This window comes from Hippoglossus hippoglossus, chromosome 14 (assembly GCF_009819705.1).
Source record: "Hippoglossus hippoglossus isolate fHipHip1 chromosome 14, fHipHip1.pri, whole genome shotgun sequence".
Taxonomy (NCBI): Eukaryota; Metazoa; Chordata; class Actinopteri; order Pleuronectiformes; family Pleuronectidae; genus Hippoglossus; species Hippoglossus hippoglossus.
Genome location: NC_047164.1, coordinates 24,900,411 through 24,921,952, shown reverse-complemented (window position 1 = coordinate 24,921,952; position 21,542 = coordinate 24,900,411). Strand labels below are relative to the sequence as shown.

Genomic DNA, 21,542 nt, shown 5'->3' with positions numbered 1-21,542 from the left:
ACCACTAGTATGCTGTTGCAACCCTATTAAGCCAGATGGAAAGATTAGGAATTATAGCAATTCGAATCACCAGCAGTCTATATTAGGTAATTACAGTCATAAGGATACTTATCTGGATAAATCAAACCAATTGGATTAAGGTTGCCCTCAGAGTATAGTTCAAGACTTGCAAAATGTTTAAACTTGAGGCATTCAACATCCATAAGGGGCCATTTAGGGGTTCAGTATCTTGCCCAAGGACACGCATGCAGATGGGTAAGACTGAGGATTGTACCGCCGAACTTCTGGTTGGAGGACTACGCTCTACCTCTAAACCACAGCCACCCCTTTAAGCGGTGGGCATACAATGCGGTAACAGTTTACTGTGCTATAACCACTGGTAATGACTTACAGCATTTTACCCATCTTTCAAATGACTACATCCTTGAAAATCAAGACTTTTTCCAGATATCTCCAGGCTAGGGACTATTTTAATAAAGAAATTAAACAATCGGAGGGCAGTGGGCCAAATCTGGTCAATATGTTTATTGATTCTTATGAGACTAGAGACAACAAACATCTTATATCCAAAATATATAACAGGTTACAAAACTCAAAAAATTATTGTACCGTTCAGGTCAAACAAAAATGGGAGATTAACTCTGGCTGAAAATTTCTGAAGGACTGGCATGATATCTGGGAGTGTCAAGCTAGGACTACCAACTCAATGTCATGGCAAGAATTCTGCTGAAAGAACATTATACAATTTTCTGACTCCAAAACTGAAATTTGTAAAGCAGGGTTCTCAGGGTCAAGATATCTGCTAGAGGCAGTGTGGTAAATCAATGGCGGACCACTTCGGACCATGTCCTTTGGGGCTGAACTTTGATTCAATCATACTGGCAAGAGGATGCAAAAGAAATAAGGAATATCTTTGGAATGGAAGTTGACTGTTATTTTGTCACACTATACTTGGGCAAAATCCCAGATAATTTCAGGACTCACGATGAGTACCTTTACAAAGTACTACTGGTGGCGAGCAAGAAGCTGTAGACAAACCCACCATCAATGGACGATGGGGCCGATAATGTTAATGAAATACACTGCATGGAGAAGTTGACTTTCTCCCTAAGATCTGATCAATACATAAAATACTGGAAAAGTGGACCACATACACAAATTACTAACCCCCCCCCTATTAACAGGGGGAAAAAACCTAGAAACATAAGAGAGAGCAACACGTGAGGGATCACTCTCCCAGGACAAACAGAAGTGCAACAGATGCTGCAAGTAGCAGAGCACATCAATAAAATAACAATATTTACACCATTGATAAGAAAAGGCAGTGTCTAACTAAAATGAAGAGGTTTATCAATGTATTTGTATTTTAAGTATTTGTACAAAAGAAAATGTCCCACAGAGATGAAGGGAGCAATCTAGTTGTATTAAAAATCCATGTTCAGCTGCCACCATAATGACCATCCATGATCACAATCTACCATCCACCATCATGGTCAAGATTCACGTTCACGATGTGGCTGCATCAGCGATCCTGGATCTGTAAACGATAAAGCACAAGGACTCTGGGGAATAAGTCAAGTCAACAATCATATGTATTGATGAGACATTAATGTGATGAAGAGGAAGAGGAGGAAAGAGAGGCTCTGTGTGTAATGTGTCTCTTGATATTCTTGACCTATAGGAGCATATCTGACTATAAGCTTTATCAAAAATATATTTTATATGAGAATCAAAGGTTTCGTTGGAGGCACGGGCAATGTCATCTACAGTAGCTATATCATTAGATAGTGCATTTCTGAGGTATTTAAGTGCAAGCATTATAACTGGAAATCAAATCAAATCAGACTTTATTGTCATTTAACCAGACATACAACAGTAGTGCAGGAAGAATGAAATGGCGGTTCCCTGGGATGACTAAATACGATTTAAAAAACGAAAGGAGATCACACATACAAATACAAAATAAAACACACACATTGTCTCTGAGTCCCATCTATTGTTAATGTAGTGATAAAATATCCATCTTAAAACTAAGATGTTAAATAGTAAAATATACACTGGCTGTAGTGCCCAATTAGTCGCTGTGAGTTAAGTGCAAACTTAGTGCAGAAAGTCACGCGTTGAGCAGCCGAACAGCCTATGGAAGGAAGCTGTTTAGCAGTCTGGGAGTTCTTGTTTTAAGCCTCCTGTACCATTTGCCTGATGGTAGCAGTTCAAAAGGTTTATGGGGGCAGTCTCTAAGAATGTTCAGTGCTGTGATCCGGCACCAGCTCTGCAAGAGGTACTTGACAAAGGGTAGGGAGAATCCAATGACCTTCTCAGCGCCCCTCACTATCCTATGCAGGGCCTTTTTGTCCGACTAATTGCAACTGGGATGCCAGGTTGAGATGCAAGATGTCAGCACATTCTCCACCATGCCTCTGTAGCAAGTAGTGACAATTCTGGTTGGAAATAATGTTTGTTTCAGTTTCCTCAGAAAGTGCAGTCTCTGCTGGGCCTTTTTCACAATCAGAGTGGTGTTCTTTGACCAGTTGAGGACTTCAGAGATCTGCACTCGGTGGAACCTGACATCCTTTACTCTCTCTACTATAGAGCCGCTGATGCTGAGAGATGTGTGCTCAGACTGTAACCTCCTGAAGTAGATGATCATGTCCTAAGCCTTGTCGACATTGAGCACCAGGCTATTTTATCTACAGCTCTCGAGATGTTCGACTCCCTTTTTTTACATTGTGTCCTCTTTTCCGTGTACCAGCCCCAGTATTGTGGTATCATCTGCGAACTGGTCGATTAGATTCCCCTTGTGTCTGGCTGCACAGTCGTGTGTAAGCAGTGAAAACAGCAGTGGGCTGTTTATGAGGGATCCAGTGCTCAGCGTGATTAATCTCTGGGGAATTATGGTGTTGAAAGCTGAAAAACTTGCAGGTCATCCAGGTTTTAATGTTCTTACATGCTTGAAGTTTAGTTAGTTGATGACTTTGTTCTGGTTTCATTGATAAGTATAGCTGGGTATCAAACGCATAGCAGGGAAAATTTGCAGTGTTCCCTGATAATGTTTCCTAATAGAAGCATATATAAGGTAAATAAAATTGGGCCGAGCACAGAACCCTGAGGAACCCTGTGATCAAATTTAGTCCGCAAAGATGATTTATCCGTGTCCATGGCGTGGCGGTGAAATTCTATGACTTAGCTTTTTAATTTGCTCCACCTCAAAAAAGGTTCTCCTAGTCATTTACTTTTTCCTAAAGTAGTGGTTGCCAATCCGTCGATCGTGATCTAATGGTCGATCTCGACAGTCTTCACTGTCGATCCCCCGTGGACTTAGTGGCTGAGGTTGTACCGCAGATCAGCTGTGTGTCGGTTGTCTGTTGTTCACACGGACAGTGTGTCCGATACTGGCGGCGGAGCCTGGTTTATCTACTGCATTTCCTTGAATCCAAGTCGGATTATGTACTAAACTTAATACCAGGACACTGCAGTATGAAGACGAGCATCTTCCGGTCTCCAATAACAATCAAAGCCCCGTTAGAACAAATGGATTTAGAAAGTGTACCGCTGGAGTGCCTTTACTTTGAAACGGCTTCAGGAAGTGTCAGAAATACGTTAGTAACATAGACAGATAAACATTGTGGTTCACAGCACAATAAACAGAGAAAATTATCTTTCACCTGAGTTTTAATGTTTATCTGTTGAGTTTATTTATTTATAAATGGTTGCAACACTTTCTGTTTGTGTGTCAAAATAAAAGCACCCCAGCGTTTCTGTTGACCAAATCCATTCTTTTGTTTAAAAAGGTTTTTTATTTAGAAATATTTGCAGGAGCAGGAGATGCACGGCATCATACTGTATAGTAGTGGTATTTATTTAAGTACACAGGACTACTTTAATACAAGGAAATAGTCATATTTATGGCCATATTCAAGGCAAAACCTATATGTAAAAACCTTGTGCTGCAGGAACAGCTCCTCTGCAGAACAAATAGTTGAACTGAGAAGCTAAATATTGTGAATTGAACAGATGCTGTAAATATGCATTGATATTAATGTGAATATTGTGCATTGAATAGATAAGTTGCATAACTGGCTTTCTTTGTGTACATGTATGACCGTACAGAGCTCTGTGTGTGGCTGGCCTATCAGGGAATGATGTGTGACATTTAACTCGGATGGTACTCGTGCTCGTTAAAGTACATTATCCTTACCGGATACTTATTTTATCCGTGTATTCGGCTCAACCCTAGTTGTAACGTCACTACGCATGCTCCAATCTGCCTCAAACTTGACATGTAAAATGAGAGTCACTACATGAACACACCACAAGGACAATATTTGGCAGCTGAGGCAGAATGGCTGAACAATGCCACCAACTGGAAACTGGAAGTAATCCCTCTGGTTCAAATTTCTTTGGAATAACCTGAATATATACTCGTTGGTCACTTCTCCACTGTGGCCAGGCGAGGGCCCACTCATATATGCTGGCAAGTCTAGTTATGTTATCAATCTTGTCATCTTAGACTCTTTTTGGTGTGATTTCACAGGTTCATTCAAGAACATTCCTGAAAAGAAAACAAGATTACAGTGCAAGTAAATCAAGCTAGTTATATTTGCACAAACAAAATTTATTTGGCCATATGGTAGACATGATCACATAGATTCTAAAGGTGTTTGACTTGCAAATGGAAACTAAACTATTTCAACTTCGATAAGTCACTGTAGAGAAATAACCATATTTACAGATTTTTTTGGATGCCCGACTTTGTTTCCATTTTCTGCAGTGTCTTACAAATATGTCATGAATACACTAATATTAAAAGTATGGATACAACTATCCTACCAAGCTTTACAGTTTGTCAAATGCTGAAAGTTGACAATGCATGTTAATACACTGAAAAACCAATCAAACTCTCAAAGGTGGCCGAATTTCAAGAGCACATCAACATAATGGTCACATATAAAACAATTCCTCAGATAATTAAAGAGGAGATCAATGGTCATGTTACTGTAAGATTAATGATGTGCTATTTATTCCTGTTTTTAATTACACAACACATCAGTGTGCACCTTATATTGTACTGGTCACTGGAGAACTTCATTAACAGCTGTCTGAGCATGTGGCACGGGAAATTCCAGCTTCTCACACACTGTCAGCTTCAGGGACAAGTGCTGGGCGATCTCATTTGGATCAGTGTACAGTGCAGCAGGAACATTCTGAAAGAGAAAGTAACATTTGTTAGAATGACAACAATGAATAAAGGGCAGGAGCCTTTAATTAATCCTCAAGAATTTAATTGAGATTCTGTTACCAAAGGCATAAATTTGGTAAAGAATGAACGTTTCATTTAAAGTTTAATATATAATTACTGTCAATCACCAAAATTACAATTTTAAATTAAAATGCATGGTGCACATAACATTTGCATGCAAATGCTGTACCATAGGTAAGATTTTAGCAAATTTACATTATACGTTTTTTTAATCTTTTTATCTAATTTCCAATACAGATTCGGCAAATATTGGTAATGTAGGAAGTCTTTATGTTGTGATGAGGGCCAAGGGTTTTTACAGACAGACCTTATTATAGAAAACTGCGACCAAACAACCATACATGCACTTAGTAGCCTATTTTTTAAGGCCAATACAACAGCTAAACTACATTATCAACCATAACAAAGATGAAAATGGTCTGCTCTGATTGCCACCATCAGAGAGATATTGATAGCTTTGTGTTTATTATTAAGATTGATGTTTACAGTGGTGTTGAACTGGGGTCTATACTAACAAGAAATATTTTTGTTATATGGCTATATGTTAAATGAACTTAACTCTGCTTCTGTTGAAGCAGAATTTGTGGTTATAGAGGTAACTTTAAGTTTCAGTCTGACACCCACTCCAAATGTCCACCATCAAGGTCTTGCAGACTTTGAGAATTGTTCCCAGTTAGTCCACGAGAGGTTCTAGGGCTGTTTAACTGTAAAATCATCCCATGCGTGAAGAATCTCTTGCAGATTTCTGAGCCTTTTATGCACACTTTGCATAATTCTGCAAACTTTGCCAAGGGGAATTGCCCATTGTTCAATGCGTTGTTACATGGCTATACAAACCAAACGGCAGCCTAACAATCAGACAGACAGACAAACAAAAACAACAGTGTGGGCCTTAGGAACAGACTACATATACATGTAGCATTTCTTTGGTTCACTTCCTCTTTCATATGTGCAAGCATATGAAGCACCGTTCACAAATTAGAGAACGCCGTCTCTCAGTGGTACTACGCAGGCGCATGGAGCGTTCTACAACCCCAGTGTTGTCCGTTTGTGTGTACTCTTTCTCTCCAGGATCCGCACCTCATGCTTCTTGTTCCGCGGGTGAGTGGATTAACACCTAACATCATCAGGACCTGGAGCATATAAACCAAGTATGCTCTTTGGCCCTTTTCTCTGGCCATTTGACAGCTGGTGTGCTGTGTGTGCATGTGTGTGCTTTTTAGAAGGATCTGTCCTGTTATCCAGGGTGGTGTCAGGGCCAGTGAGTATTTAACTTAACAGTCTGATTGCTGTTGGATAGAAGCTGTTCCTCAGTTTGGACATCCTGCATTTAACTATTCTGTACCTTCTGTCAGAGGTGTGAACAGTCCATGTTGGGGGTGGTCGGAGTCCTTAACATAACAGATGTCCTGACGATCCTCTCAGCGGTCTTGACCACTCTCTGCAGGTGCTTGCGGTCCATCGCAGTGGTGCTCCCATACCACACGGTGATGCAGCTGGTCAAGGTGCTCTCAATGATGCAGCTGTAGAAGTTACTGAGGATCTTTGGTGACATGACAAATTTCCTCAGCCTCCTCAGGAAGTACAGCCACTGTTGTGCTTTCTTGACCAGCTGGGTGGTGTTTAGAGTCCAGGTGAGGTCATCACTGATATAGACGTCCAGGAATTTGAAGCTGCTCACCCTCTCCACCTCCAGTCCACGGATGATCAGCGGCTAATGAGTTCTCCTTTCTCATGTCTACAATCATTTCCTTGGTCTTGTCTGTGTTGAGGGTGAGATTGTTCTACTCACATTTTTCTTGCCACCTAACACCGATATGCTGTTTCGACACCGCCAATAATAAGGCCAATGACTGTGGGGTCATTTGCAAATTTCAGGATGGTATTCAGAATCAGAATCGGAATAAGAAATACTTAATTGATCCCAGGGGGAAATTGTGTTTGTTACAATTGCTCAATGCAAGAGTAGAAATATAAGCATATAAAATAAAATATGAAATATATACAATATGTGCGTTCTGTACATTAAGTATTTAGTGCAAGCATTGATATGTGCGGCTATTGCTGGCAATGTAATGAGTCCAGTCTGTTGACTCAGACTGTCTGACAACTTAGACAGCATCCTCCTGTCTGACACCGCCGTCAGAGAGTCGAGCTCCACCCTCACAGCGTCACTGGCCTTGCGGATCAGTTTGTTGAGTCTGTTGGCGTCCGCAACCCTCAGTCTGCTGCCCCAGCACACAACAGCAAACAGGAGAGCACTGGCCACCACAGCCTCATAAAACATCTTCAGCATAGTCCGGCAAATGTTGAAGGACTTCAGTCTCTGGCCCTTCTTGTAGAGGGCATCAGTGTTCTTAGCCCAGTCCAGCTTACGGTCTATGAACACTCCCAGGTCTTTATACTCCTCCACAATGTCCACGCTTACCCCCTGGATGTAAACAGGGGTCATACCGTGTCCTGACCCTCCTCAGAACCACAACCAGCTCCTTTGTCAAGCTGCAGGTGGTTCTGCTCACACCATGTGACAAAGCTACCCACCACAGCCCTGTATTCAGCATCCTCACCCTTGCTGATACATCCAGCTATTGCAGAGTCATCAGAAAACTTCTGGATATGGCAGGACTCTGTCTGGTAGCTGAAGTCCGTGGTTTAGAGGGTGAAGAGGAAGGGAGAGAGGACCGTCCCCTGTGGGGCCCCGGTGTTGCCGACCACTGTCAGACACACAGTGCTGCAAGCGCACATACTGTGGTCTGCCAGTCGGGTAGTTCACAATCCAGGACAAAACGGGGGCAACCACCTGCATTGCTGTGAGTTTCTCGCCCAGTAGAGCTGGCCTGATGGTGTTGAAAGCACTGGAGAAGTCAAAAAACCCTCACAGTGCTAGCCGGCTTGTCCAGGTGGGCGTAGACTCAATTCAGCAGGTATATTATGGCCTGACCATGGGCCTGAGCTGCTCCAGGATGAGCCTCTCCAGGGTCTTCATGATGTGGGACATCAGCGCCACCGGCCTGTAGACTTTGGAGCCACTATTTGTGAGAGGTGATGTAGTCGTATGTTAACAGTGTGCAGAGCATGGGGCTGAGAACACATCCTTGCAGGGTACCAGTGTTCATCACAAGGCTATTTGATGCTGTTTTTCCAATTTTGGTAATTCTCCTCAGGGCTTTGTGTACATCAGCTGGTGATTTATCTGGGTGTGTGAGTGCCTTCCCTGTATGTTGCTGCTGGAGGTCTCGAAGCGGGCGTAGAATTGGTTGAACTGTACAGGCAGGGTTATGGTGGAGTTGGTGATCTCTGTGGTGGCGCTTTTAGAATCTGTGATGTGTTGCAGGCCCAGCCACATCTGCCCGGCATCAGAGTAGAAGCTCACCAGTTTTTCCCTGTTCTCCTTTTTAGCCTCTTTGATCGTTTTCCTCAGTCTGTACTTTGCTGTTTTGTACACTATCTCATTTGAACGGGCTTGCAGCATGTGATGTACCTGACTGTTCATTCAGGGCTTCTGGTTTGGAAACTTCCTAACTTGTACGGTGGGCACAATGTTGTCAACACAGGTTCTAATGTATCAAGTCACACATTCAGCACACTCCTGTTGTTGTTGATGGAAGAATCCTCCAGTGTGGCGGAGCTTTAAACACATACCTGTATGTCGGTGAGAAACAGTCCTACATGATGCTCTCAGTTTCTGAAGACCAGAGTTTAACTTGTTTAATCACCGGGTTTGTTGTTTGAGTCTTTGTCTGTAGGCTGGTTACAGGAACAGGGAAATGTGGTCGGGGGCAGCTATGTATGCATTACAGATGTTGCGTTTACATGCTGGAAGTATTTCGGGAGCACAGTCCGTAGGTTGCAGTGGTTGAAGTCCCACGCAAATCAACACAGCATCAGGGTGAGCCATTTTCTGCGCACTGATGCAGCATGGAGTTTTCTAATGGTGGTGTGTGTGTGTTTGGCCATGGTGAACGGAGTGAGTCTGTCACTGCACAGCGGATTCCGGTACTTTGGTTGACAGCCAGGTCTCCGTGAAAATTAAGGCACAGCAGTCCCTAATTTCCTGTTGTCCTGTAATCCTGGCTCTCAGCTTGTCAAGTTTGTTCTCCAGTGACCGGACATTAGCTAGCAGGAGGCCGGACTGTGGCATCTGCTCCCAGGGTATAAATGTGACCGACCCACCACGTTTTCCCCTGGTATGAATGCGGATGGGCCAGAGGATGTGCACCTAACCCTCTTCTGTTGGAAAGTCAGGAGAGGAAGGGAAAGCAAGAATTTAAGCTCCAGTAGAGGCAGACACGGCCATTAAATGCACAAATTGGAGTTCCAGAAGGGTGAGGACTCTTCTGTTGATAAAATGCAGTTTGTGGGTTCTGGAACAATTTTCCGACCCAAGTAAGAACATTCATTTAGTTCCCATGTTATGTGTGTGAGGTTATACTGTGAGTGCATTTGAGCATATTGTTAATGCTCTAAATTGGCCAGCTGATGTAGGGCCATTTTGTTGCGATGTAAGCTGATAGGTAAAGTTCAGGCGGCTTGCTCCTTTCTTTCAGTGGAAGACTGAAGACTGGTGCTGTCCTGTGTTTGTATGAGTTGGTGCCCTAGGTGTATCAGCAGCATTTCCACTGCCTTCAGAAAACATACTTCTTTTCGGCCAGTAGTGTGCTGGAAGTAAAGTTGATGTTTTTACACATGCGACAATGCTTGACTGACAAGCACTTGGAGTTGATTCCAAATGTTGAATATATATTTTGTAGCTGTTCATGGGAAGTCTCAATATGCTGTCCAGAGAGGTGTCGATGCAAGTGAAGGAGGCCATCATTCGGCTGTAAAAATAAACCAAACCTATCTGACAGATAGCAAAGACTTCAGGAGAATGACTGCAACAACAAAAGGCCTGGAAGAGTGCAGAATTCTTTCCTTGGTGAAAAAATAACCCTTCACAACATCTAGAAAAGTTAAGAACACTCAAGGAGATAGGTGTATCATTGTCATGTTCTACAATACAGACACGCCTTCATAAATGTAACTACAGAGGGTTCACCACAAGGTGCAAACCACTGTGAACACTCAACACAATCTAAAAATGTTGGGTTCTGGAAGATTCTTTGGACAGATTACACCAGGATTAACTTGTAACAAAACAATGGGAAGAGAAAAGAATGGATAAAGAAAAGAACCGTCAAATATGGTGGAGGCAGAGTCATGGCATGTGCACTTCACTCAGAGAGCAATACAAAAGGCCAAGCTTGGGAGATAGAAAGGATGTATAGGTTTGTCTGCTCGACAACAAGCCTTAATAAAGTAACTGACTGGATTTTAATAAGTAGTGGGCTTGTGGAAAGCACTGGTTATTTTTCATTTTGTTGGCCTGGTGGTGGTTCGAGGCCTGGACTATTATAGGGAAACACTGTCTTGCAACATTTGACTGCACAGATTTTAATAGAAATTTCCCTTGACCCTTTCCTCAGCGATTAGACTCTTGACTAAAAGAATAGTGTACAATATTACAATGTGGGACCAGCTGAAATGTTGGTGGGGCCAACTAAGCCTCTGTGACGTTTGATGTTATGTTTGTGTGCTATCATAAAAAAAAACCTTTTACAATCAAGTTTGTATGTCTTTCAATTTTGAATGCTGTAAACTCTTTGTGATTCTGAACAAGACGCCCCCATCCCCTGTTGCCGGGTCAACATGGTCTGAATTCATGGTATTGCTGGTGAAGGGTCGAACATTGTTTCAGGTGGTCACTGTAATCTTTGTCAGATCTTTCCACCATGTTGCATATTTTAATCCCACTTTGCACCTGGAATTGTTGTTGTGGCTGGTGATTGTACTGTGATGAAGCCATAAATCAAATCCTTTGTAGAGTGTGGAACAAATTACATTTTTACACAAAAATATTTAAGTCAGTGTTTCATGCTGAAACACCTGAACCTGAAATGCAGAAGTACGTGCATGGTTTGATGCAGAGAGCTGTTGGTTTAGTTCTCATCCTGTAACTTAAGTATGGAAGATGACTGGAGTGTCAGTAACAAAGCAAGGAGTCTGGACAAGAGATTGAATGAAATTAGCTGCCTGTGAACATGAGACAAAAAACGCTCACAGCATCTGTTACGGCCCTCTGCGTTTTTCTTATCACCGAGTAAGATGTGGGGGAGTTTCTCTTATTTCCCCACAGGTGAAGCACTCCTCCAACCTATGCACCTCCAGGGAATTCCTCCTGACGCACCGCCCTGCATCGCCCACAGGCCAATTACGCAGTGACCAATCCGGCTCTCTTGTCCTCGTGGGCAAGAGGACAAGAAGCCCTGTGTGATGTTGCCAGGGGCAGCTGAGATTTAACATGATCTGTCTTCCTCGGTGCCTCTTGACTTCGTATGTTAACTTATGTGTGCATATTAAGTATTGATTTGCTCTGGAAATTTAGTGAATGTTACCTTGTGAGGCACTCGTTCAGGGATTAAGGGTTTGTTTTGTTGGGCTATAGTTTAGTTTGTTATTTTCCTAATTTCATTGTACACTTCACCTAGACTCCTTTTGTTAGTTCATTAAGCCTTATGGATGGCGGCCTGAATGTATTTTGTCACTTATATGAAGGATAGTTTAGTTTAATTAGCAGACAGTTTTTCTTTTGTGAAACTATCAGTCAGGGGAGTAGGGCCAGCGTTAAGAAAGAGGGTTTGTCTTTTTTTTTAATGATTTGGCATCACCCTCCGCCCCTAACCCTTTGTGTCTTAAATTTGTTCAATGTTCACCTTTTGTTTATGTAAATTATTTAGCATTGCCAGACACCATCGGCGCTGTGTTGCTTCCCTTCCTCCTAGACAAAAACTGGGTTGTAACAGCATCCAATTGGAAGGGATTACAGGTCATCAACCTGAAGTCAGTGGATGAATGGAAAAGGATCGAGGATGACATTCAAATTTAACACCAGAAAACATCTTTAAACATAGAAAGGGGTTGCAATCTCCCCACGTATAAAAACATCAAAAAAGTGATAAAAAAACAATACATACAAAATTACAATAGTAAGTCACTTTCATGAAGACTGAGCAAACAACTGCATCTGCTAATGGAGACCATGAGAGGTCACTGTCCTGGAAAAATCGGGGGGAGAGGACAGTACTGGATTCAAAGCAGATTATCTCATTAAACTACTATTCCTGAGGACCTGAATTAACTTAAATGCCCGAAAACACCATTTATTTACAAACCTATCTTACAAACCATGAGCAGTCTGATCACAGCTCAGGAGATTCATGCTCTGTAGCTGTGCCTTATACCTTGTCATAAGAACTCACCTTGAGTTCCGCTATTTTGCTTTCTCTGGTGCTGAACTCTCGTAGCATGTAATTCTTTCCAGCCTGAAAACAGAAAAGGGATAATTATCATTCATTACTCATTCAAGCTTTTATCATAGTTAGTATGGTATAACGTCTGCCACATTTTCAATGTTATTAATAGCTTATTATGAAACACTGTATTGAACTTTATCCTGGCTAAAGGAAACGAACTTGCCTCATGATACAGTCGCGTGTCATTTATTCTTATCAGCACTCCATCCACACGTAGGAAGAAACGCAGCAACAGGAAGAAACTGGTGGGCATCACCCTCTGCATCATCAAGACACACAGATTTCAGAGTGAATTTGCATAACTGTGTGAGTGTGTTCCCTACAAAAAAGAGGTGGACTCTAAGTGAAAAGGCCCTGAATAAATGAAAGCTAAAAAGATTACTGCATAGTAATAAGCTTTTATTAAATCAAGTAAATGCTTAACTCAAATGTGTTTTCCTCTTAAATCTTATAACACCACTCACAATTTTTACACTGATCATTGACACTCCATGGTCATGCAGCTCATCCTCAAACAGCAGCACGTCTTCAAAGAACATGATCTGTTCCCGAGCCTTCAGCTTCTCCATATCGATACGCTCTGCTGTCTCAGTCACCTTCAGAGGAGCAACAGGTACAAATTTAACGCAGACAAAAGCAGAGCTGCGTAAAGACAGAAAATCCCACTTCATATTTCTGAGCCTTAATAATAAACATAACAAAAGTTGTTGCGAGTTTTGTGTTAGATTCCATTAATGAAAATGACCCCATACCTTTATCTGCATATCTTCTCCCATTAGAGTGCCTCTGTAGTCTGTGGTGTATGTCCAGTCGTAAGGTTTCACCACCTCTTTTGAGTGTTCAGAATCAGCTCTGGAATGAGATGACACAGATTCATGTTAACATTGCAGATGAGATACTTGGAATTAGCTGCTTTACTTATTTTTTCAACAAAAAGTGAATTCTGACAGCGTCCCTGCATGTGATGTCCTATTTTCTCAGTGTATGGGTGACAAGAGATTGACACTGTTCAACTCATGTTGTCCTATTATTTATTATGTATTGACCTCAGACATGTGAATCATAACTCCAATAGTAGAACTAATCTCTTATTATTGAACATGCACCTCATATAGCCAATCACTCAGTGGAGCAAACAGTGATATTTTTCTTAATGTTTTTCTTTTCTGCCTGTTTTGGCACGACAGGGTAGAAAACATTCAACTATTTGGATTTAGTGTATGTTCCTCTTTAACTCTGATTGCTAACAATACATGTCTCTGAAGGCCCATTAGTGGCAGATATGGCAGAACCTCAAATATAATTGTTTGTGGAGAGACTGACATTCATTCAGAGGGAGGGGTACTTCGAGTTTTGCTTAATTGTGCCAACAAAAAATATCCTAATATCAAACCGTCTGTACTGAAACTCTGTTACACTGTCTAGTTTGAGCCAATAATTTTTTCCATTTTCTATCATTTGTCATTTTAAAGAAGTATGGTTGTTCTTTGGTTCTCAATGTTTGAATGGTTGGCCACATTTTCACATGTCAAATGTTAACAAAGCAAATATTAAGCTACTTTCTTTTGTATCACATTGCCATGCTCATCTTGCCTGCTTTCCTGCCATTCTTGAGCACAGGCCACCTTGACAGCATCCTCCATGTTGTTTACTCTCCTAAGGGCATCAATGGCATTGAATCCAATGCCGTAGCCATCTATGTGTTGGATACGTAAGAAGTTGTCCCCAAACAGCATCTCTGGAAGGGAAGGCATGTTCATCTCTCCTGCTAACCTGGGAAGGCAAACAGAAAACAACTGTTCTCGCTACTACAAACACTTATCAACAATAACACCTGTACTTCAGTTCAGGATTGAATCATACAAGTCACAAGGTTTGATAAAATTTTTGTAATTTAATTTATATTTTCTCAACAATCATTTCTCTTTGTGTCAATAATCTTATTCTCTGCACAACCAAAATAGTAAAACATTTCAGCTTATGTTTGGCTATTTATAGCTACACTACATGTCAGTACAGGTGGTAAAATGTGTAATATCTGTAATATATATACATTTTTTTCACTTTCCCCTGCATTAGGCTGTGGGAGTGCTGTAACTGAAAAAAGTTTCCATCCTGAGAATATAGAAACCATGAGAAATTAACCAAGTGCTGTGCTATGGAGAAGTTAGCCTATATTCTGAACTGTGAAACATTTGATATAGATTGGAGCTTCTTTATTCAACTAATAAGGAATATTCATTAATTGGATATGACACTTAGTGATGATAATGGCATTACATGAAAGAACCAACACCCTACTGACTTTATGCTGACAGCCTGATAAGCACATACACAAAGAAAGGGGACTCCCTTTTAAAACACGATGGATGAGATGGGGAGGGAGTGGAGAACGGAAAGATCTATTGGAAAGAGCTGTGGGAGATGGAGACATTCAGACCGAGCTTCACCATTAAGGCCGACTAGACCTTGTGCTATGGTCGGCCTCACTTCAGCTCATTTATATCATCAAACTTACTGTACCCTTTGAGGATGCAGTGGAGAGGCCTGCGAGTGCAAAAAACTGTGGTACACTGAACTTGCGGTCGACGTGGCGGGAAAGCAAAAGTCTGACTAGTCTATGTTGGCTGCAGAGGGTTTGTAGTCACATCAACTCCTGGAGATGGGAGTGTGAGGAAAGGCCCACCGGCAAGCGGTTAAAGACCTCTCTAGATCTGCTGAGAAGGGCAGTCAGTAGCACTGGATGAAGAGAAAGGACTCCACCTGGGCCTCAAATGAGTAGATGGCACCGAGGGGGTGAGCCCTGAAAGCAAGTTCTCTTTGTTGAACCGTCTTTAGACATTGTGGGCGTATAAGCGAAATGTTGGGAAAGGAGGTTACACACTTGATGACCCAATGAGGCACCATCACTCACTTGACCATCCCGCAGAGTCCAAGAAGCAGTTGTCACGAAGACAAGCAAGGGATCTTAACATCTAGTCCTACATAAAACCTTACACCATTTTAGAGAAACACAACAAAAAGAAAACTGATTCAAATTTTTTCCAAAACCTTTCCCTGCCGCTAAAAAAAATCCTATCGGAAACACTGTACTGTGATGATTAGGTTAATACTGTCCAGCATTAACCACAGTCAGCAAGTCTCCAAGATGCAGGGGCAGCAAGCGCAGCATTTGTTTTGTGTTGTAAAAACATGGTGGAAGGAGTGGCAGGCAGGTGGGGATGTAACAGAAGGAGAACTCTTAGTAATCTCTGGCCATAGCTGACAAATGTGAACATCCACTGTTGCCAAATTCTTCTTAAGAATGGCTGGTGAATGAGGCCAATTACTGTGTTATAGTGCTAGCCTGTTAATGGTTTAAAACAGTCTTTATTTATATAGCACTATTCTAGTTTTGATGACCACTCAAAGCCACCCATTCATACGGTGTTTCTATGTGGAGCACTTTCTCTATCACAAATCACTCATACACTGCCGGTAAAACCATCAGCGGTAATCTTGCTCAAGGACACTTCGGCATGAAACAGGGGAGACAGGAATCGAGCTGCCGATCTTGTGGTTAGTGGACAACAGGCTCTATCTCCTGAGCCACACAGCCTATGCAATCATATAACTGAAAAAAGATGTGATTTAATAAAGAATGTGGGGGGTATTCAGCACTGTTAATCTCTCATTAGAATTACACTTACTACGAATCACTATGATCCTCAAAGCTACATTTATCAGATCTATACTCAGTGTTCACTGTTATAAACAGACATACTGTACATGCATGAAAAAATGTCACTCTTAAGTCAATATGACCTTTCCACCCAATCGTGCTAACCGTGACAACCTTTCTGTCAAATACCTGGGTTGATTTTTGTTACACATGATATTCCCACACATGCTCCTTGATATATTTTACAACTCAAATGCATCTATTTGCAAGTGAAACAGTCTAAACACTTTTCTATTATTATTTTTGATGAGTTAAAAAAACTCAAACAGTTTTTTGTATTTTGTCATTATGGGATATTGAGAGTATATGGATGTGTAAAAATTACAATTTGATCAATTTAAAAATAAATCAAAAATAACAAAGTGAGCAAAAGGTAAAAGTGCTTGGAAAATGTCTGAAGCCACTGTACTTAGGCAGCATAACTCAAGACAAGGCAGAACCCAGCAGAGCTTATCAAGTAAAATTTAGGAAAAAAGTACAAATACTGAATAAATACTAAATTCTAAAATAATACGAATAAAGCATGGGGAACATCTTACCTTTCGATGTCTTTGGATTTCATAATGTGATTTTTGGCAGCAGTCACTTTCCATTGTCCAAAGGTAAAGTTCTGCTTACTGCTCTTGAAACCATGAGACATCATCGTGGACAGAGTGGCCAGCATTGACTACAAGAGAGATCATCAGCAGATTTTTCAAACAGACTGGACTGACAAAGGGCATAATCAGATTTGATATTCATAGTCAGGCTTGATTTATGTTTTGTTTGTCAGTTTTTGAGTTTGTGCTGCATTACAAACTCTTATTAATGAATGTCATTCTGTTCTGCTCATTTCTCATTCCTTCTTGCAAATATATGTTTAACATATACACTGCTCGAAACAATTAAGGGAACACTTGAATCACACATAGGATCTCAATAAACTATAAATAAATATTCATGTTGATAATCTTTCATCTCTCAGACCGAAATTAAAATGTGGTAATTTGAAATCACAGGCTAATCAAACTTGTGTTACCAGTAGTAACAAGGACACTAGCAGAACACACAACTAGAGAAGAGTCCGTCAGGAAGGATAAGGAGATAGCAATTGTATTTGGCCACCACAACCCCCAAAAAGGGGGGTTGCTTTTGCGTCTCCATTGCACCTGTTGTCACTTTCATTTCAGATTGATAACCCTGAAGTTGAACTGACTATACTGTGACCATTAAGTGTTCCCTTGATAGTTTTGAGCAGTGTACAAGAGGCTGTCTGCTAGTAATCAACAAGATAGGAGGTACGAAGAAAACACATAGAAATACAAAAAGATAAAGCAGCTTACATTAACACACTAATATATATATATTTCATATATCAAATTGCTCCCAAAATACAGGCTCTCTTGTGGTGCCAAATCTGTAAGAGTAGAATGGGAGGTAGAGTCTTCAGCTACCAGGTTCCTCTCCTGTGGAACCAGCTCCCAATCTGGGTTCAGGAGGCAGACACCATCTGTACATATAAGATTAAACTTAAAACGTTCCTCTTTGATAAAACCTAAAGTTAGGGCTGGATCAGGTGAGTCCTGAACCATCCCTTAGTTATGCTGCTATAGGTCTCGACTGCTGGGGGAATTCCGATCATGCAATGAGCACTTCTCCCCTTCTCTCGGTCTCATTAACTATGTGTTTTATATTTCCTCCCATATTTTCTCTCTCTTTCTCTCTCTCTTTGCAGGTATCTCTGGCTCCGGAGCTGCAGGATAACAACAATTATTAGTATGATTATTAACAGTAATACTTATTAATTAATTATTATAGGAATTGTTACTGCTATCATTAATAACATCTTTACACTCTTATTGTTTTCATTACAACTAGTCAGAGCTGAAACCTGATGGTGCACAAGTGTTCCTGGTCTCTCTCTCCTCTCTCTCACCCTCTCCTCCCCCCTATCTCTCTCTCTTCTCTCTCCTCTTTTCCACCCACCTCTCCCTCATTTCTCCCTGCTCACCCCAACCGGTCGAGGCAGATGGCCGCCCACATTGAGTCTGGTTCTCTTAGAGGTTTCTTCCTGTTAATGAGGGAGTGTTTTCTCTCCACAGTCGCCAAAGTGCTTCTCTTTATGGGAACTGTTGGGTTTCTCTATAATTTTCAAGGTCTCGACCTTCTATGTAAAGTGCCTTGAGATAATGTATAATATGATTTGGCTATATACAAATCAAATTTAATTATGTTGAATTAACACCAACTTACACTACACTAACTAGTGAACACAAGATAGTTTACTGCTCATTACTATATCATTTTAAATGCTGAAGGAACATAACCCTCATGTCTTGTGAAATAAGAAATTTTAATCATCTACAAATTGACAGTTTTACCATCAATAGCGTGCTGTCAGTGACGGCAAGTTAAGCAGAGGTTTACTTGTTTAATTTTAAAATAGATAACCGAACCGATATCGCTCCTTACATCTGATCCCAGAACACCATGTGTCTCATTAAATGGTAAATGGTCTGTATTTATATAGCGCTTTTCTAGTCTTAATGACCACGCAAAGTGCTTTACAGAATAGTTTTACATTCACACACACATTTTTGATACAGTGGATCAATAATCTGCCTTCAATTCACTACCTCATGTCTGCATCACCACTTTCCCGTCTGCTGTTTTTTCATAAAACCAGCAGTGTTATTTCTCCTTGTGCAAAAAAATGCATGTACAGCTTTCATATAAATTTTACACACTGTTTGAAAATGAGGCCTCAGGTATCTTGTGCATAATATTACAGAAGGGGTTTAAGGTTAGACCGAAATATGTTACAGACGTTTTGTAGATAGTTTGTTTGTGTGGGTACTGGGTAATGAGGGAGGGAGAGGACGCGTGACATGAGAATAGTGACTGGAGCAGATTGCACTTCTTTCACGAACTGTATTTCAAAAAGGTAATGGCAGTAGCAAGCAAGGCGAAAACTTAAGAATACATTTTTTAATAAGTACTTAACTAAACAGTATATATGTTTAAAAAAAAACTATTTTCAATGACTTTAATCAAACGTAGAACATTTTTGTCTGTAGCTCTGTTGCTAGGCGATAGCTGTAAGGGCAGGACAAGCTGGTGATCCCATAAGAAGACCAGACCGTTTTTGTTGGGCAGATGCAGTCTATGCGGCCGATGAAGGATGTCGGCTGCATAGACTGGGTCTTCCGAAGAATGTGGCCCCTGAATTGAGACACAGCTTTAGAAGTTAGCAATTTAGCTGTGAACTAGCAGTGAAATGTGCAGTTCAGGCTGTTTTCTCAGTTGATAAATGTTACTACACCTCAAAACCCAGTATTCTCAATACTCTCGTCCACCATCAACAACTGCTGTCAAATTGAACTATGACAACAGAAGGACCAGTTTCAGTATGATCAACTCATTAACTCACTACTGCTATCTTTCAACCCATCTCACTTTTGTGAGACACCCGTCAGTAACACTGCTCTCAGATGCACTGGTCAACCTCACCTCACAATTACGAAATATCACCGAGGGTGGGTTCTATTTTTATTACATTTGGAAAATTGCAAAACTTTAGCTACTTAGTTACCTTTAATCCAGCAAATATAAAATTTGACCATAATCAAAGTTTCGAATAGCTTTGCTGCTGGTTTTAACCATAACCCATGCGTATATCGTTGTACTAATGCAACCATTTAACCATTAGAAGCGACTGGAAATGTATCTCCACTTGTGCACGAAGAGAAGTGATGTGTATGAACGTTTTCATGTGCATCAAACTTTACTTTGTCCCCGGATTGTACCGCTGATGTACAGTCACCGCTCCGCTTCACTGCACATCATCACATTAAACACAGTCGTTAATGTTAGGAGAAAAATGAAGACTGCACAACTGTGTGCTGCAACATAGATATACAGAAATAAAGCAGTTTACCTCGGTATTGTTGTCAATTGTTTCATACATCCATGTCATGGAGGTTACTTGGTCCGCCCGAGAAAAACGTCCGGTCGTTATGGAAACGCTCGCTCTATGGTTCCGCCACTTCCTCTGTATCAGTTGCTGCAGACCTTGGGTGCCTTAGGAAAGTCCAAATAACTTTCCTAACCAATATTCCTTGACTCCGATGGATAACGTCACGATGTCAAGTGAAAATGTGAAGGAGAAGCCGTGAGGAGTTACGAAAGGCTTTTTTAAAAAGAAGATACAAACGAACATTTTCAAATAATGTAATAATGTGAAAAATTTAGGTGGAGAGAAAAATGATTGTGCCTGTTTCAAAATCGCGTGATTGAAATTACTTTTATATTTCTATTAAAGGTGAAGTGTGTAGAATTGCATCAAACTGAGTGCTCCTCCCTCCCTCCTGTAGAGCCAGAGAGCCCCCTCCTTTTTTTTATATACAGTCTATGTTCTGAGTTTTAGACCTACGCATGTGCCACCGTTTATACATGAGCCAACATTGTGTGTGTGTATATGTATAATCTAATATAATGAAAACATAAAATATATTATACATATATATAGTTTGTTTCCTTGTCTTCTATAAAACGTTTGTGGATATTGATTATTCACTAACATAAACATTTATTAAGTAATAACAGTCATACAGTATGCCTTCATAATACCTCATGTATATAAAGTATCCTGTGACATCTTTCCATATTTATTGAAGCATCTTTGCACTCTGCATAAACCATTGCACTATTTCCTCATTTCATTCTCATTGTTGTTGTGTTTTTTATGTTCATATATGTATACTTTAGTATATATATTTAAATTCAGATTTTAAATGTATATAGTAGTTAAATGTTTATCTTAAACTGTTCTGCTTTGTTGTCCTTGCTTTTTTTGTATATTTGTCTATTTCTGTGTATGTACATTGAGAGCAACGGAAAAAACGGAGTCAAATTCCTTGTATGTGTCCGCATACATGGCCAATAAAGCTGATTCTGATAATAAACAAATCTAAAACAGCCGTATGCCTACATAATAAATATATATCTAAATCAACCATATGCCTACATAATAAACAAATCTAAAACAGCCGTACGCCTACAAACACACATACGCCGATATGAACACTATATATATAGTTTTTTAACTTTATACTGATTTTGTGTAATTTTTAAAGGAAACATACACTTTAAGAGCTTTTGTTTGACCTTTATTTGGGCTCACAGCCATGAAAATATGAGTGGAGATACAAAGTGCTGCTTAAAGCTGTTC

The 21,542-nt window shown here is 40.6% G+C and overlaps 1 protein-coding gene across 4 annotated transcripts; it reads right to left on the bottom strand.

The window, feature by feature from the left end:
* Window positions 1–1,340: 1,340 nt before the first annotated feature.
* tiprl (TIP41, TOR signaling pathway regulator-like (S. cerevisiae)) lies at window positions 1,341–20,397 on the bottom strand. 4 transcript variants are annotated; one of them, XM_034607698.1, is made up of 9 exons: window positions 20,250–20,397; window positions 16,873–17,000; window positions 14,206–14,385; window positions 13,365–13,464; window positions 13,077–13,208; window positions 12,776–12,871; window positions 12,559–12,621; window positions 5,058–5,204; window positions 1,341–1,537 (listed from the first exon to the last, which is right to left on the bottom strand). In XM_034607698.1, the coding sequence occupies exons 1-8, from the start codon at window positions 20,286–20,288 to the stop codon at window positions 5,073–5,075; spliced, it is 870 nt and encodes a 289-aa protein (XP_034463589.1). In that variant the 5' UTR covers window positions 20,289–20,397; the 3' UTR covers window positions 1,341–1,537; window positions 5,058–5,072. The 4 variants fall into 4 exon arrangements, 3 of the variants coding, with proteins under 3 accessions (XP_034463589.1, XP_034463588.1, XP_034463590.1); XR_004616139.1 differs by lacking the exon at window positions 1,341–1,537 and adding an exon at window positions 12,013–12,134 and having other exon boundaries at window positions 5,073–5,204; XM_034607697.1 differs by lacking the exon at window positions 1,341–1,537 and having other exon boundaries at window positions 4,576–5,204.
* Between the last annotated feature and the right edge of the window lie 1,145 nt (window positions 20,398–21,542).

What these genes read in the sequence shown, in the direction of transcription:
- tiprl (XM_034607698.1), bottom strand. Translation starts at nt 20,288, where the DNA reads ATGACATGGATGTATGAAACAATTGACAACAATACCGAG. An exon ending in AAATCCAAAGACATCGAAAG is followed by an intron (nt 14,386 to 16,872) that starts GTAAGATGTTCC and finishes TTGCCTTCCCAG; the next exon opens with GTTAGCAGGAGAGATGAACA. An exon ending in GAGAAGATATGCAGATAAAG is followed by an intron (nt 13,209 to 13,364) that starts GTATGGGGTCAT and finishes GCTCCTCTGAAG; the next exon opens with GTGACTGAGACAGCAGAGCG.